The 16675-nt window shown below is 32.7% G+C and overlaps 1 protein-coding gene across 5 annotated transcripts in view; it reads left to right on the forward strand.

Moving 5' to 3' along the window:
* Window positions 1-11595, forward strand: part of MTX2 (metaxin 2) — a 69885-nt gene extending 58290 nt beyond the window's left edge. For 3 of the 5 annotated variants that reach the window (XM_055289821.2, XM_055289822.2, XM_055289824.2), the window contains exons 5-10: window positions 525-601; window positions 1898-1990; window positions 2485-2523; window positions 2911-3036; window positions 4116-4192; window positions 11151-11595. In XM_055289821.2, coding sequence (XP_055145796.1) covers window positions 525-601; window positions 1898-1990; window positions 2485-2523; window positions 2911-3036; window positions 4116-4192; window positions 11151-11322 — 584 coding nt within the window. In that variant the 3' untranslated portion in view covers window positions 11323-11595. The remainder of the gene's footprint in view (window positions 1-524; window positions 602-1897; window positions 1991-2484; window positions 2524-2910; window positions 3037-4115; window positions 4193-11150) is intronic. The other 2 variants (XM_055289823.2, XM_063644800.1) reach the window with 1 other exon arrangement.
* Window positions 11596-16675: the final 5080 nt, after the last annotated feature.

Raw genomic sequence — 16675 nt, forward strand, 5'->3', positions numbered from 1 at the left:
AATTCTTGGTATTTTGAGTCAAAGAGATTTATTGATATACAATTACTTGCTTAAAATGTTGATCTCAACGGCTTAAAAGATGTAAAAAGTTTTTTTTTTAATGTAGTTTACCATATAGATTGATTCACTGTACTCTGAAAAGGAAGCTTAAATTTCTTTGAAATATATCAGTGGTCATGTACCTATATCCTGGCTTGGTTCATGTAATTTGGATAATTAGTGTTTGCTGCTATGTGGTGATATGTTTGTGTTGGCTCTGAAAAGAGAATGTTATGTGATGTGTTATTATATCTAAGTGAGAACTCTAGAAATGAATTTACCTGTTCTTTTTTTCTAAAGTTGGTTAGTAATCAGTTTAAAAACTTACAGAATTTAATATACACATCTGACAAAAATTTTCAAAAGTTACAGTTTTATGAAATCCCTATTTATAAATACCTGAGTTTTGTGTTAATTTTTTTTAATTATCACAAACTTTAACATACTGGAAGTATTTTTATAAATACTTTTTTTTCTCTCAACAGGTAAAGTACCTTTTATTCATGTGGGAAATCAAGTAGTATCAGAACTTGGTCCAATAGTCCAATTTGTTAAAGCCAAGGTAATAAAAAGATATTAAATGTATTTGATCACAGTTACTAAGTCATTCATCATTCTTTAATGTGTCTTAACATTTACATTGATTTCAACCTAGTTTTATAAAATGCCAATGCAAACTACTAGAAAATACTTCTGAAGTGTAAGTTAGTATTTCTTCATGATATAATGGCAAAAGAGGTAGCTTTTTTTCTTTATTAATGTCAAATTTATTAAAGGTATGTAATTTTAATATCTAGTCAAAAGAGATGGTTTGATCTTTACAAAATGGTAGATAATTTTCTAACTTATGCTTACTAGAACTGTGGTCATAAATGAAAAACTATTAGGTTTTGAAGTGTCTGGCTGACCTTTGAAAAGGGAGATACAGGATTTGTTTGAAGTTGAATGTATTTATCCATTTGAATGATTCTGCATTTCATTTATTCAGTTTAGATTTTAATAGTTATAAAGGAACAACTCCCATTGGTGTTTCTGAAAAATCATTCCAGACTTTTCTTTTTGCATATACAGAAAAACCTAGATCATACTAGTATGTACTATTTTGCAACATACCTTTTAAAATATATATATATATATATATTTTTTTTTTTTTCTTCAACACCCTCCCCCTGTATTGGATAAATTAGAATTTTATTTACTCAAGTTTATTGATGGGCATTTAGCTCATGGCCAATTTTTTGTTTTTATAGAGTACTAAGTTAAATTTTCTTGTATGTACAGCTTTGTATAAATTCCTAAGGTTGGTATTGGTACCTTAGGATAAATTCCTAAGAGTGGTATTAGGATGTCATAGATTATTTACTTTTTAAATCTTGTAATAGATTGCCAGATTGAACTAAAGGTTATATCATTTTATGTATCTCCTAGTTACTATAGTGTATTAGAATTTTAAAATAAGTGGGTTTTTTCCTCCATATCTTTACTAACAGTATTTTTTTCATCTTTGACCACTTTATAAACAGCACATGTCAGTCTTTTGGCATTTCCTTTATTTCTAATAAGGTTAATCTCTTAAACAAGGTTTGCTGACCATTCTGTTTTCTTCTTTTGCGAAGTAGTTGATAGTGTAATTTTCTCTATTGAAAGATACATTTGTATAATGACAAATAAGTACATACTAATATTTCATAGTGATAGCAGAGTATTATTTATGCTTTTATATGAAATAATTTTTAGGGGGCATTTTGGAAGTTTAATTCATTGTATAGTTGCATGTTATATTATTTGTTAGTAAGATAACTGAAAGTTTTCGTATATTTAGTATGATGCTCTTTAAATTTTTTTAAATTCCCTGTAGGGCCATTCTCTTAGTGATGGGCTGGATGAAGTCCAAAAAGCAGAAATGAAAGCTTACATGGAATTAGTCAACAATATGCTGTTGACTGCAGAGGTAAAATACTAGATGATATGGCTTGAAAATAAGCTTTTTCTCTCATTCTCGTAAAATATAATCTTTCTTATGGGTTAAAGTTATTGAGAAATGGGAAAATAGTCAAATAATTCTAGAGTTGAGATGGCTACCTAAATTATTTGATTATTACCTTTGAACAAGTTACCTGACATTTTCAGTTCTAGTTTTTCTGTTTATAAAAAGGAGTGATTCTTGCCTACTCATTATTTTACTTTGGCCTTTTGAAATTTACCTAAATAATATCTGTAAAACACTTTAATGGTATTTAGACATGTATTGTGTGAATAAAAAATATTTTTATAACATACCATCATTACATTTAATAATTGTGGATAGCTGCTAAGGAAAACAAAACCCCTACATGTGTGACTTATGAAATTAGCTTATAAAAAATTGCCTTGGCAAAAAATAACTTTCTTTATCCTTTTCCTCTTTGGTATTCTAAAGTTTAGTGTCTGTTATTTTGTTCCTAGCTGTATCTTCAGTGGTGTGATGAAGCTACAGTAGGGGAGGTGAGTGGTTCTGTAACATTTATCTTAATTAAAATTTAATGAGAAAACACTTTTGCTCAGAATCGCAAGTCCCTGCTCATAAATGAAACATTGTGGTTTATACCATTAGTGATATAGTTTTTCACTTACTTTAATTTTGCTTGCACATACATTTTAGGGAAGCTGTGTGTCATTGTTTGATATAACGGGTTGCAAAGTACATAAAAGTTTATATATTTTTAAAGGGAATGGCTTAAAATTTTAATTTTTTAGATTGCAAGCTGTGGATTTTTTTCAGATTGCTCTATTTATGTTATCTGAAAATATATTTATTTTAGAATTCTATTTGTAAAAACGGGCATTGTTTTTAGGAAGGGTCACCTTTTTTACAAAATCTTTTTGCTTTAGATCACTCATGCTAGGTATGGATCTCCTTACCCTTGGCCTCTGAATCATATTTTGGCCTATCAGAAACAGTGGGAAGTCAAACGTAAGATGAAAGCTATTGGATGGGGAAAGAAGACTCTGGACCAGGTCAGTTCGGGTTGAAGTTGACAAAACCCTCAACTTTTATGCATTAAAAGAATCATTCTTTATATTGATATTCCTTTAAAAAAATATATGATTGGCAAGAAAACCATTCGCTGTTATTTTCAGTAACATGAAGTAATTTTATTGCTAAAAAATCATACATGCTTGATGTAAAGCAAACAATACAATGCAGATATGTGTAAAAAAGCAATAAAACTTGCCTGAAATCTCATCACCTAGAAATTACCACCCTTAACTATTTGGAGAGCCTTCTTCTAGATGTTTCTTAGTAACATTTTCTCAAATGGGATCATTATGCCTGCTACGGTATAACCTGAGGGTTTTTTTTTTTTTAATTGAACAATACATTGTGGGCACCTTTTATGTAACTAAATATAGATCTGCAGCATCAGGGCTTAAAAAAAAAAAGCTCTGTTAAATACAGTACTTAATATATCTCTATCTATCTCTATCTATCTATCTATCTATCTATCTATCTATCTATCTATCTATCTGTCTATATTTTTGCTACTAAAGTAGCAAAACTTAAAAATACTTATCTTATCCACAAGCATCATTAAGTTAATTAATGCCCTTCTTTTCCAAGGCTACCCTTAATACTAGCCAGCCATCTCACTGATGTGTGCCATTGGCCACAAGGGGGTTTCAGTAAATGAATAGGGATAGAATAAATAAAAATCTGTCTCCACTAGTTGGAAAACCACTGAAATGCTTTTACTCATGGTGGGTCAATGGTGTTACCTTTATTAAGCAGATTTTTCGGTATATGCAAAGCTATTTGAATATATGGATTCAGGAAGACACTTTTGTTCTTGACAAAATTCTTATAAGTAACTTAAATGTACTTGTATTTTGAAGGACATTCACTGAGAATTTCTTCCTGTTTCTTATATAGAAAGTATTACGTATATATGTGGTCTATAGTCTTATTAAAATACATTATAAAAGGTTAACCTAAATTTATATTTTTGTTATAAACTGTGATACAAGTTATGTTTTAGATACTTTTTATTGTTTTGCTAATTGAAATACTTTTCCTTGGGGTTCATTGCCTGTATTAGGTCTTAGAGGATGTAGACCAGTGCTGTCAAGCTCTCTCTCAAAGACTGGGAACACAACCGTATTTCTTCAATAAGCAGTAAGACATTTTACTTTTTTAAAGTTAATTTTCTGTACTGTTAGGTTGCAAATTTCTTTTGTTCATAAAAGAATTGCTTTTTCAAGAAAAGATTTAGCTATTTTTATAATTTTTGTACTCAAATATTTTTGTGGCACTTCTTTACTCTCAGGCACAGTGCTAGGCTCTAGGAGACTAAGATTTCTAAAACATGGGCCTTATCATTAAGAATTTCTCTTAAAGGCAGTCATGTAAATCAATCATTGTATGATAAGGTTTTAATGAGGTAGTTCAAGGTGCTATATATGGAACTACAAAATCTTAACAAAATTCTAAACTTGTAAAGTACTATTAAACATGTAGAAAAGTAAGTTACTATTAATGTAACTATAGTTTTCTATATAGAATGATACCTGGAGGACTAGAAGAGTCAATAAAACTAAATACTAAAAAATATTGTTTGATGGACAAGCACTATTATGAACTTATCTTTTAAATGTTAATGAAAATATTTGTAAAACACAGAAATTAATATAAAGGATATAGGTTAAATATATGTGTATATATGTAAGTTGAGTAATGTTTCATTGACAGATTTACTTTTGCAATTTTGAAAAGAATCTAATGAAGGCAAAGAATGAATTTTCCTTTGTTAAACAATTATAATTTTAATATATCAGAATCAGCTGTCCTGTGATCCAGTGTAAGATGGGCTTAAAGCATTTTAATCTCAAAACTTTCCCTAGAAAGTCTAACCTTTTCTTGGCATTTTAATAAAAATTATTTGATTTTTAGATTAATAATTTCTAAAAGGCTTTATTTGCTATTATGTGTTATATCGTCATAAGCATTCCTCTTCTATAACCATATCAAACATATTTGGGTAAAGATAATATTTGTAGTAAAAATGACTATGATGATAGTTTGGAAATATTTAAGTTATATTAATCTATAACACAAGTAATATATACTATATATAATTGATATTAAAATAAAATCTGGGGTCTGTTGATCTTTGAAGCAGAAAAGTCTTCAGAATTCAAACCATGAAATTCTGGTAGGTAAAGCTTCTACAACTCTGTTCCTATTTCTAGTGATGTTTGCTATGCAGATTCTATTTTTCAGTCCCTAACATAAGAGAAATGTATCCAAATGTCAGTATTATGTGATTTCTTTTCTTTCTAACAGAGGAATTCTTAGGAATTGAAAAGCTCAGAAGGGGTGTGTTTTATTGAAATGCGTTATTCTATTTTAGTTTTGTTATGCACACTGTCTTTAGAGGAGGCCAGGAGAATAGATCTAACTTAGTTTTCTTCTCAGTTAAACTCATTGTCATTGTGTTAGTAACCAGAGTTTGGTATGTGACTCAGTGGAAATATCAAGATACCGTTTTTCTTCATAAGGGCACAATTACATTTAAACTTGTGATGAAAACTTCTAACTTAGAACAGTTCAAACACCAAATCCTTGCTTTTGAGGAACTATTTAATTGATATTATGATGTAGAGTTTTGACATAATTTTCCTTTACATGATACTTAGACAGATAAACATTTTCTCTAAAAATAAGATTAAAGATAGAAGAGATTTAATTTTTAATTTTATTCGATCATTTATTTAATATTAAAAATGCAAATAAAGTACATTTAGAAAAAAGTAACTGGTATTTCACTTTCTTGTGCCAACATTTTTCTCATTCCTTTATCTGTAGCAGGAGTCATTACTTTGTGAGATACTATGTTGAATAGAGCTGTGGCCTAAGTCAGGATACATAGTATTATACTGCAAGTCAGAGGGTCTGAATTCTATTCTTGGCTCTGACATATCTCTAAGTTACTCCAATTTCTCTATCTATACACCAGTCCTAAAATTAGAATTAATCCCCTACAATTAGAATTAATCCCCTAAAATTAGAATTAACTTTCCTTGTAGCTCAACTACTGGGGATGTTTGCAAGACTCATGAAAGAAACCAAATACCTTTACTTGATGAGAGAAAAGGAAAAGGGTAGTTAAGGGAGATCTCACAGAAAGAAAAATAATTGGGAAAAGAGGCCAAGAAGCAAGGGGCTTGATTTAGAAAATTTGAGTGACAGCCCTAAAGATAAGTGATTGGGATGTAAAGAAAAGATATGTAGATTATTTCTAGTACTATAAAGAGATGAAAAAATAATGGGAAAGAACAATTAGGAAACACCCAGACAAAATTAATGCTTTTGAAACTAGATGATAACTATGAAGGTATCAGAGAAAAATAAATGTGAAATAATGAATAAGCAAAGCAAAAAAGATGAGTGTCAGAAAAATCTTGAATGGAAAATGTTAGGAAAACGTTGGATTTTACTGTTTTTATTTTGATATTCAAATGAAAAAATAGTAGATAACCAACAGGAATGTGGAAAGAATAATAATATAAGAAGGCATCAAATTTCTTAGGACTTTAAAAATATATTTGTCACCCTGGAATATTTTTCTAATAAAAAGTCTATAAAGATAAATGCAATAATATATGAAACATCTTAGAGCTCATAGGAGGGGAATTGCTATTTATATTTGAATTATAATCACAAACTATTTGGTAAGCAGAAGGGTGGAAAGTTATGTTTTCTCTTCACATGATATAGCAAGATAATTAAAATTGGAGGTATATGAAGATCTTGACTTAATTAAACAGTTCAGTAGAAATACTGGATAAAATATATTTGTTGCTTGTCTTTTTGTTAAGTCAGGTTTATTGATGTGTAATTTACATTTAGTAAAATTAGCACTTTTATGTGTGTAGTACTGTGAATTTTAACAAAGGCATACAGTTTAACAAAGGCATACATAACTGTCACCTATCAACTAAAATATTATTTGTACTTTTTAAAAAGACTTGTTGGAATCAGTAATTTATATATGTCAGAGTCAGTATGAGGAGTTGCTCAAATTTGGAAAAATTACAAAAAATATGCTTTAAAGTTTAAGCGTGTGTGGATATATACAGTCATGCCCTGTATGGCAACCTTTCAGTCTGTGATGGACCAAATATATGATGATGGTGCCTTAAGATTGTAATATATTTTTACTATACCTTTTTTATGTTTAGATATGTTTAAATATACAAGTATTTGTGTACCATAAATATACATTATCACTGTGTTACAGTTGCCTACAGTATTCAGTATGGCAATGTGCTGTACAGGTTTGTAGCCTGGGAGCAATAGGGTGTACCATATACTCTAGGTGTATAGCACCATCTAGGTTTGTGTGAGTAGACTCTGTGATGTTCACACAGCAAGAAAATTGCCAAACAGTGCATTTCTCAGAATGTATTCCTGTTAAGCAACACACAACTGTATGTGCTTTGGTTTAATCTGCTGAGTTCTACTTCTGTTGATGTTCCAAAGTAACTTGCTGCAAAGTTGCTGTCTTTATGTAAAATCAGATGAGTTTTTATATGCTCATGCCCCTATATAATTCAATACCTCTGGAGTTATGTGGATATATATTTGCAGCAAACCACTTCAGGGGTACTTCTGGAGCACTCTCATTTGAGCATACATTGATAGTTGAACTCTTTCAGAGCCTTCATTTATTGATAAAGGGTGCCGATCTATACTACTGGAAGTTGCATCAGGGAATATATGCACCTTTTTTAGGCTCTAGTACAAGCTGGCACTAAACAAGGATTAGGAAAATAAGTTCCAAATTGGTAAGATAAGATGTACCTCTTAAGAAATATGTTTAGGGATGTGAAAGAGTTGGTGTTTGTATTATTCTCACCAAGTGCCTCAGCTCAGATCCACATTTATCCACTCTACATCCTTGGTTTTTTGCAGGGATCTATTCATTATTGATTCATTCCTGTGATGATAAGATTATGGTGCTGTTGAGTCTAAGGACCCTTGAGATTTTGTTCTTAAAAAACTATACTGTTGGCTACCTATTTAAACATGGCCATAGATTGCGCATTTGACTTTGATTAACACTTCATGAATGTCAAAAGAGTGGAAGGCTTTCAAAGAATGTAAGTTACTGCTATTGAGAAAATTAAATATTCCACACATCTTAGGATGCTTTCTTTTTTAATTCATGTATTTATTCAGCAAGTGCTATTTCAGTTCCTTAGATACTGTGCTAAGAACTGGGAATATAAAGATATATGCAGCATCGCCTTTAAAGAGCTTGGAGTGTAGTGAGGGAAACAGTTAAGTGAACACAATTATAATATGGTATGAGAAGTGTGTCACCTTTTTATTGGTTCATTCAACACAAATTTATTGAGAACCTGCTTTGTGCAAGGAATTGTTCTAGGTATTGGGGATACAGCAGGAACCAAGTAGGTGAGGTCCTTTCTCTATAGGACTTTCTGGTAGAGGAGATGCACAATAAGCAAAAAAAAAAAAAAAAGATTATATGGTATTAATTATCAAATGTAGAATTAAAAAAGGACCACATGATAAGGAGTGACTACATGTCCACTTTAGTTTGGGTGGTCTGAGGAGACTTTAAGATGTACCATTTAAACCTTATTCTAAAAAATAAGGAGCCAGTGTGAAGTCAGAGGAAGAGTATTTTAGGCAGCAGTAATAGTTGTAGTCAAGGCTCCCTAATTGGCTTGAGTTTGTTACGTTCAAATGCAAGAAACAAGACCAGTTTAGGTTGTGTGCTATGAATGGTAGGATATGAGGCTAAAGAGGTAGGCAGAGGCCAGATTATCAAGGCTCTGTGTGCTTAGTGTAAGGAGTTTGGCATTTTAGTATAAGTAGAACAGAAATCCATTCGAATATTTTGTGCTTGGAGTTGGTATGATCTACTGACATTAGTCATTCTGACTATGGTATGGAGAATGAGTAGAAGCAGTAAGACACTTTAGGAGGCTATCTCAGTGGTCTAGGTGACAGATGATGGTAGGTTACACTGTGAGATCATAATGAAGAATAAGTAAGTGGTAGCATTCAGGGCATATTTTGGAGGTAGTGTCTCACCTGACTTGCTAATGGATATAGGAGGGTGAAGGAAAGGACTCAAGAGTAGCCCCTAGATTTTTGGTCTGAACAGCTGGTTGGATAGTAGTGCCTTTTATTTTGGGAAGTCTGGAGGACAAGCAGGTTTGGGATACTGTAAATTACTGCTATTGAGAAAATAAAATATCCCACACATCTTAGTCAAGATGCTCCACATCCTGCTCCACAGATACTCCACATTGAAGTGGAGACATTATGTAGGCATTTGAATGTATGAATCCAGAGCTCAGGGGAGACATTAGGACCAGAGATAAATATTTAGGAGTCAGTGGCATCAAGATGGTATTTAAAGCCGTGCATCTCTAGGAGATTACTTATCAATAGAGTTCAAGGCCACATAGCTAGTAAGTGATAGTATTGGAGTTCAAATTTAGATTTTTACCAACCCCCAAATTTATTCTGCCAAACCAGATTACTGCAACATATTTTCACGTTTATGTAGGCTAGCATATATTTTCTCAAAAACTTTATCACTGTGGGACTCAGAGTAATAATTAGCTCTGAGTACTAAAACATTTTCTTGTTTTAGTAATATTGCATTAGTAATTATTTTAATATAATGTAAATTGGTGATGCCCCATTTATAGATCATTAGTAGTGGGGTAGATTTCATTTTGTTGTTAGTAATATATAATTAAAGAGAAAAAAACCCTAGAAATTTTTATGTTGAAGCCATCCTTATGATTTTGTCTCCTTCAGAAATCTAAGTTACTTTAAATTTGCTAAAATTAAAGTTGCGTCTTGTTGTTGATTTGTGATTGGGTATCGTTTTTTTGATACACAAAGCGAAATCCTTTGTGCTTTGACAGCATTTTGTTTATGCATCTATTAAAATACTTAATAAATTGTATTTATTCAAACAACTTTATAATTTATGTTTCATGTACATGTCTTAGAGTATTTTTCTTGTTTTTATATCTAGCATTTGGTATGGTTTCTGGCACATTGGAGATCTGCTGTATTTAGTGACAAAAGTAATGAATTAAATGAATATGATCTATATTATTTTAACACACATCTATATTATTTTAACACATTTAAATGTTGTTACTAAAGAAAGCAAGTCACACAACTAGCAAATCATATTTTTTTTTCATATAGCAGAAACTCCAAGTAAAGTTATATCAAGTTGTGGTAGGATTTGTTTCTTATGTGGCTTTTTCTTTTAAATTGATGAATAAAATGATTTTAAAAAACATATCCACAGGAGTCTTTCAAGTATCCACGGGACATTTGTTCCGGGACCCCCATAGATTACTAAAATCTGCAGAGTTCAAGTCTCATATAAAATGGCATAATTGCTTACGTAAATTTAATGTATTGAGAAAGAAAGAAAAAATGGTGCAGTGTTTGCATGTAATCTGTGTACATCTGTATATTTTAAATCATCTCTAGATTACTTATAGTACCCAATACACACAATCGAAATGATATGCAGTAGTGTGATCTCAGCTCACTGCAACCTCCGCCTCCTGGGCTTAAGCCATCCCTCCCGAGTAGCTAGAACTATAGCCAAACACCACAATGCCTTGGCTAATTTTTGTGTTTTTTGTAGAGATGAGGTTTTGCCTCATCAGAGCAGCTATGATTTACATTTGATAAAGGAAAAGGTTGAGGAACCTTATTTTTTTGAGACAAGAACATTTTAATAATGCCCTTTTATTCCTTTGTGGGGAAGGGAAGATAGTTTTCACAAAAGTATTAACAGGAATTTTTATGTAAATCCTATGTTCAGGCTGGTTGTGAATTCCCGAGTTCAAACAGTCCGCCCACCTCAGCCTCCCAAAGTGCTGGGATTACAGGCATGAGCCACCATGCTTGGCCTATATTGTTATTTCTAATCTTTTAAAATATTTTGGATCTGAGGTTGGTTGAACCTGCGAGTATGGGACCTATGGGTGAAGAGGGCCAACTGTGTTTTCTATTGTAAAAGTTAAATGCTACTTACTCACATTCTCATTTCTACTTTTAGGCCTACTGAACTTGATGCACTGGTATTTGGCCATCTGTACACCATTCTTACCACACAATTGACAAATGATGAACTTTCTGAGAAGGTGAAAAACTATAGCAACCTCCTTGCTTTCTGTAGGAGAATTGAACAGCACTATTTTGAAGATCGTGGTAAAGGCAGGCTGTCGTAGAGTTATGTGTTAGTCTCAGAAGTCTTAACTTTTGAAATATGTTTTACTTGAATGTTATATTAGATATTGATGTCAGTTTAAAACCAAATTACTGCTTTTTGAAACCTCAAAACAAATTATATAATGTATCTTATATATGTGCTTTATATTGTTATTTGTGTATACATTAAAATAATTCTGAATTATTTCATCTGATATGTTATATTCTGTATCTTGAAATTTTTGTTTCCTAGAAACGTGCATGCATTTAAAAATAAAGCTTAAACAACTGGATGGATGTTACATTTACTTTCTTTTGATTTTTCTGAAAGTCATTCACTGAATTTTACACGTGGAATAAACAGTGTCTTTTCTAAGGCAAGTAATTTGTGTTACATACTCCCAAGATTCCCTTGCTAGATACGTGGTGAAGCAGATAATGGGAATAAAGGTTCTTAACAAGTGTGCACTTAGAAAATATGGATGGTTTTAAGGTAATTAAATCTTGGTGCAGATTTGACATTTAAGAACATTCTTTATATAGAGACTTAATTAAAAAACATTTCATCAGAGCAGCTATGATTTACATTTGATAAAGGAAAAGGTTGAGGAACCTTATTTTTTTGAGACAAGAACATTTTAATAATGCCCTTTTATTCCTTTGTGGGGAAGGGAAGATAGTTTTCACAAAAGTATTAACAGGAATTTTTATGTAAATCCTAAGGATTATATGTTGTGTCCTTTCCAAATTTTCTCATCATTTATATCATATAAAACCAGGGATGCTCTAAAGAGACAGATGTAAAAAATGATTTCTTAAAAATGTCTAGAATAATAGTACTTTTACATTTTCTTTTTATGTACCAGGGAATTTTAACTCATTTAATCCTTATAAAAATAGTATGGCTTTGCAGACACTGCTACCATCTGGAGGCGCCTGCCATCAGCCATCGTCAGCTCCATGTTCTCCCACATAGCTGTCAAGTAGGAGCTCTGTGTCTCCTTTGGGCTGTTTGCAGGCAAAGTTCCAAAGACAGCAGAAAATTTTGTGTCCTGAGCACTGGAGAGAAAGGGTTTGGTTTAAGAGTTCTTGCTTTCACAGAATTATTCCAGGGTTTATATGCCAGGGTGGTGACTTCATGCCATAATGGCACTGGTGGCATGACCATCTATGGGGAAAAATCTGATGATGAGAACTTCATCCTGAAGCATACAGGTCCTAGCATCTTGCCCATGACAAATGCTGGACCCAACACAAATGGTTTTCAATTTTTTATCTGTAGTGCCAAGACTGAAGGCTTAGATAGTAGGCATGTACAGGTCTTGGGAAAAGGTGAGAGAGAGGTTATGACTGTCATGGAAGCCATGGAGTACTTTGGGTCCAAGAATGGCAAGATCAGCAAGAAGATCACCATTGCCAACTGTGGACAACTCTAATAAATTTGAATTTTGTGTTATCTTAACTACCAGACTATTCCTTCTGTAGCTCAGGAGAGCAACCTTCCACCCTACTTGTTTGCAATATCCCATAATCATTGTGCTGTCACTGTAGTACTTTGGGTTCCATATTTTCCTTTTTCCCTTCTACATCTAGCTAGATTGAATGGTTACGTTTATGATTATAAAATAAAATAAAAACTTGACAACAAAGACAAAACACCATGAAGGTTATTATTCCCAGTTTACAGATGAGGAAATGGAGACACAAAAAATACCTTGTCCAAGGTCATAAAGTTGGTAAATGGTAGAGTTGGAATTCACACCCGTGAGTCATGGCATCAGTTTGGCTTGTTTTTTTTTTTTAAGGTTTTTTTTTGTTTGTTTTTGAGACAAGGTCACACTCTGTCACCTAAGCTGGTGTGCAGTGGCATGCTCATGACTAATTGCAGCCTTGAGCTTCCTCCAGGCTCAGTTGATCTTCCTGCCTCAGCCTCCATGTAGCTGGAAGTCCATGTGTGCCACCATGCCTAATTTTTGTATTTTTTTGTAGAAACAGGATTGCACCATGTTGCCCAGGCTGTTGTGTGACTCCTGGGCTCAAGTGCTCCACTCACCTTGGCCTCCCAAGGCTCCTGCCTGTGTTGGGATTACAGGCATGAACCATGGTGCCTGGCCGAGTTTGGCTTCTCATCACCATGCTTTTTTTTTTTTTTTTTTTTTTTAAGATAGAGATTTATACCATGTAAAGGATATATTAGGTTTGCCTTCGTCTAAATCCCATGTAAACTTTGAGTACTGTCTTTGGACTATAGTGCTCTTAGTAGCTTTCCTGAGCTAATATTGTAATGTGTATTATTAAAATCCCCAGCTACCTTGTTTTTGTACAATTTTTATGACAGGTTTTGTATACATTTTTGTGTACTGGTATATAATGATGCATTTTTTCTTTTAATCCTACCATCACATTTATTTAATTGTACAAGTACCATTTTTACCTCAGTATACACGATTCTGATTTTTTCTTTGAGATTTTTCTATATAAAGTTATAAAGATGCAATGTCAACATCAGTTGTGATATTTTATTTTATTTTTGAGACAGGATCTCACTCTGTTGCCCAGGCTGAAGTGCAGTGGTGCAATCTCAGCTCACTGCAGCCTTTACCTTTTGGGCTGAATGGATCCTCTCATCTCAGCATCCCAGGTAGCTGGGACTACAGGTGCATGCCACCATGCCTGACTAATTTGGGTATTTTTTGTAGAGATGAGGTCTCACCATGTTGCTCAGGGTGGTCTCGAACTCCTGAGCTCAAGCGATCTGCTCACCTCCACCTCTCAAAGTGCTAGGACTAGAAGCATGAGCCACCACGCCTGGTCTGGTTGTGATATTCTAATCTTAATGATTATAACTGACTGTATTATTAATATGAGGAACACTGGGAAACTGGTTGTTTTATTCCAAGTTGAGATGCTTACTCTTATTTAAGATGTATATGGCTCACTCTCAGAGGGCTTGTTTCTTTCTAGTGTTGGGGTGAATCACCCTCAGAACAATACAATAGAAAATGGAAACTGACATCTCATTTCGTGATTCAGTTTTTTTTCCCTTTATCTTTTAAATTTGAGTTTGGAAAGCCAAGTCATAGTAGTTAAAAATTATCACTGTGAAACCAGTTTGTTGACAAATGTTTTGCTGCCAAAATACTTACATACATTGTGAATTTTAAAATAAGCACATGCATCCTTATTTAAATAAAAATTTAAATTGTAAGTAGTTTTTCAGAATGATGGTTTTACGTATGAGAAACTTTAAATCAACAGTATCTACAGTATCATATTTGATGACTCAAATGATCTACATTATTGTGTTTAAAATAATTTTATCTTCTATGACACTTTTTAGAAATCCAACTTACTACTTTTTAATTGATTTGAATATTGGATGAGTAGCTGTAGTATTAGTTCATTAGGTACTCAAAATCAGTGGTCCCCAACCTTTTTGGCACCAGAGACCGGTTTTGCAGAAGACAACTTTTCCATGGGATGGTGGGGAACGGGGAATGGTTTCAGGATGAAACTGTTCTACTTCAGATCGTCAGGCATTAGATTCTCATTAAGAGCACACAACCTAGATCCCTCATATGTACAGTTCACAATAGGGTTTGTGCTCCTGTGAGAATCTAGTGCCACTGCTGATCTGACAGGAGCCAAGGCTCAGGCTATATGCTTGCTTGCCAGCTGCTCACCTCTTGCTGTGCAGCCTGGTTCCTAACAGTATGGGTCCATGGCCCAGGGGTTAGGGACCCCTCCCCTAAATCCAGAAAAATTAGCAATTATAAAATATGTCAATCTGAAAGATTAATAATAGGTCTTGATGCTTTTTTGATGAACAAATAAGGAATGGTATTTTACTGTTGTATATGGTTGTCATTTAATCATATAGGTGTTATATTGAGGTATTTTAAGATGTTACATTCCACAGTAAAATTTAAGATACTATAATTTTTTTGAACATACTGACATTTTTGTTTTTAAGTATTAAAACCAGTGGCTTCTTGGTCAACTATTTTGTAGTATGTCTAATCTATTTATGTTTACATATATTAAATCATTTATAAATTTTATTGAGCCTTAAAAGGAAATATTTAAAGGTTTGATTATATCTAGACTGATATAAATGTTTTCCTAATTTGTTTTTAAATTTCTAAGAATTGAAATAAGATTTCTATCTTTTTTTTCATTTTTGCTGAATTATGGCGATTGAATTTGTGATAAGACTGTAATAGTTTCTCTGAGATTTTCTACTTGGACAATCCTGTTTTCTGTGAATATAGTTTTATTTCAGCTTTTCCAATCTGTATGCCTTTTACTGTTTTGCTTTTGTTTTGCCTTACTGCACTAACTAGCACAGTGCATTGTTGAATGGGAATGAAAAAATGGATATTCTTACCTTGTTTGTGGTATCTTAATGGGAAAGTATTCAGTCTTTCATCATTAAGTGTGAGAGTAAGTTTTTGTTGATGCCCTTTACTGAGTTGGGGCAGTTTCCTTCTAATCCTGGTTTGCCAAGTGTTTTTTTTTTTTTTTTAAGGTCATGAATAGATGGTATATTTTATCAAAGGCTTTTTCTGCATCCATCGAGTTGATTATAGGTTTTTAAAAATTGTATTCTGTCGAAGTGGCTAATTATATTAATTGATTTTCAAATATTAGATCAGCTCTAGTATCCTGGGATAAATCACATTTAATTGTGATATATTATCTCTTTTTATATTGTTGGATTTTATTTCCTGGTGTTTTGTTTAGGATCTTTATGTCCATAGTCATGAGAAATGTTGGTCTCTAGTTTTCCTGTAATGCCTTTGCCTGGTTTTAGTATCAGGTTAATATTGTCCTCATTAAAAGAGTTGGAAAGCGTTCTTTCCTATTCTACATTTGGAAAGAGTTTAGATTTGGTATTATTATTTTCTCTGTAAATGTTCTGTAGAATTTACCAATTTTACCACCTGGGCCTGGAGGTTTTTTTGTGGAAGATTTTAAACGAAAATTTTGATTTCTTTAATACACTTAGGACTATTCAGGTCATCTGTTTCTTCTTGGGTGAGCTTTGGCTTGTGCCTTTCAAAGAATTTGTCCATTTTCTCCAAGTTATTGGATTTATGGGCAAAGAGTTGTTTGTATTCTTTTATTATCCTTTTAATATCTGTGGCATCTATAGCAATATCCCATCTTTCCCTTTCCATATTTGTAAATTATGTCAGTCTGGTTAGAGGCTTATCAATTAAAACTTTCCCCCTAGTTTCCAGTTTCATTGACTTTCTTTTTTCTCTCTGTAGCTTTGTTCTCAGTCTCTTCTCTGTTCTATCATTGTCATTTCCTTCCTTATACTTGCTTTGGGTTTAATAGTTTCTTAATGTGGAAGCTTAGACTGACGAG

This window comes from Symphalangus syndactylus, chromosome 8, assembly GCF_028878055.3.
Source record: "Symphalangus syndactylus isolate Jambi chromosome 8, NHGRI_mSymSyn1-v2.1_pri, whole genome shotgun sequence".
Lineage (NCBI taxonomy): Eukaryota > Metazoa > Chordata > Mammalia > Primates > Hylobatidae > Symphalangus > Symphalangus syndactylus.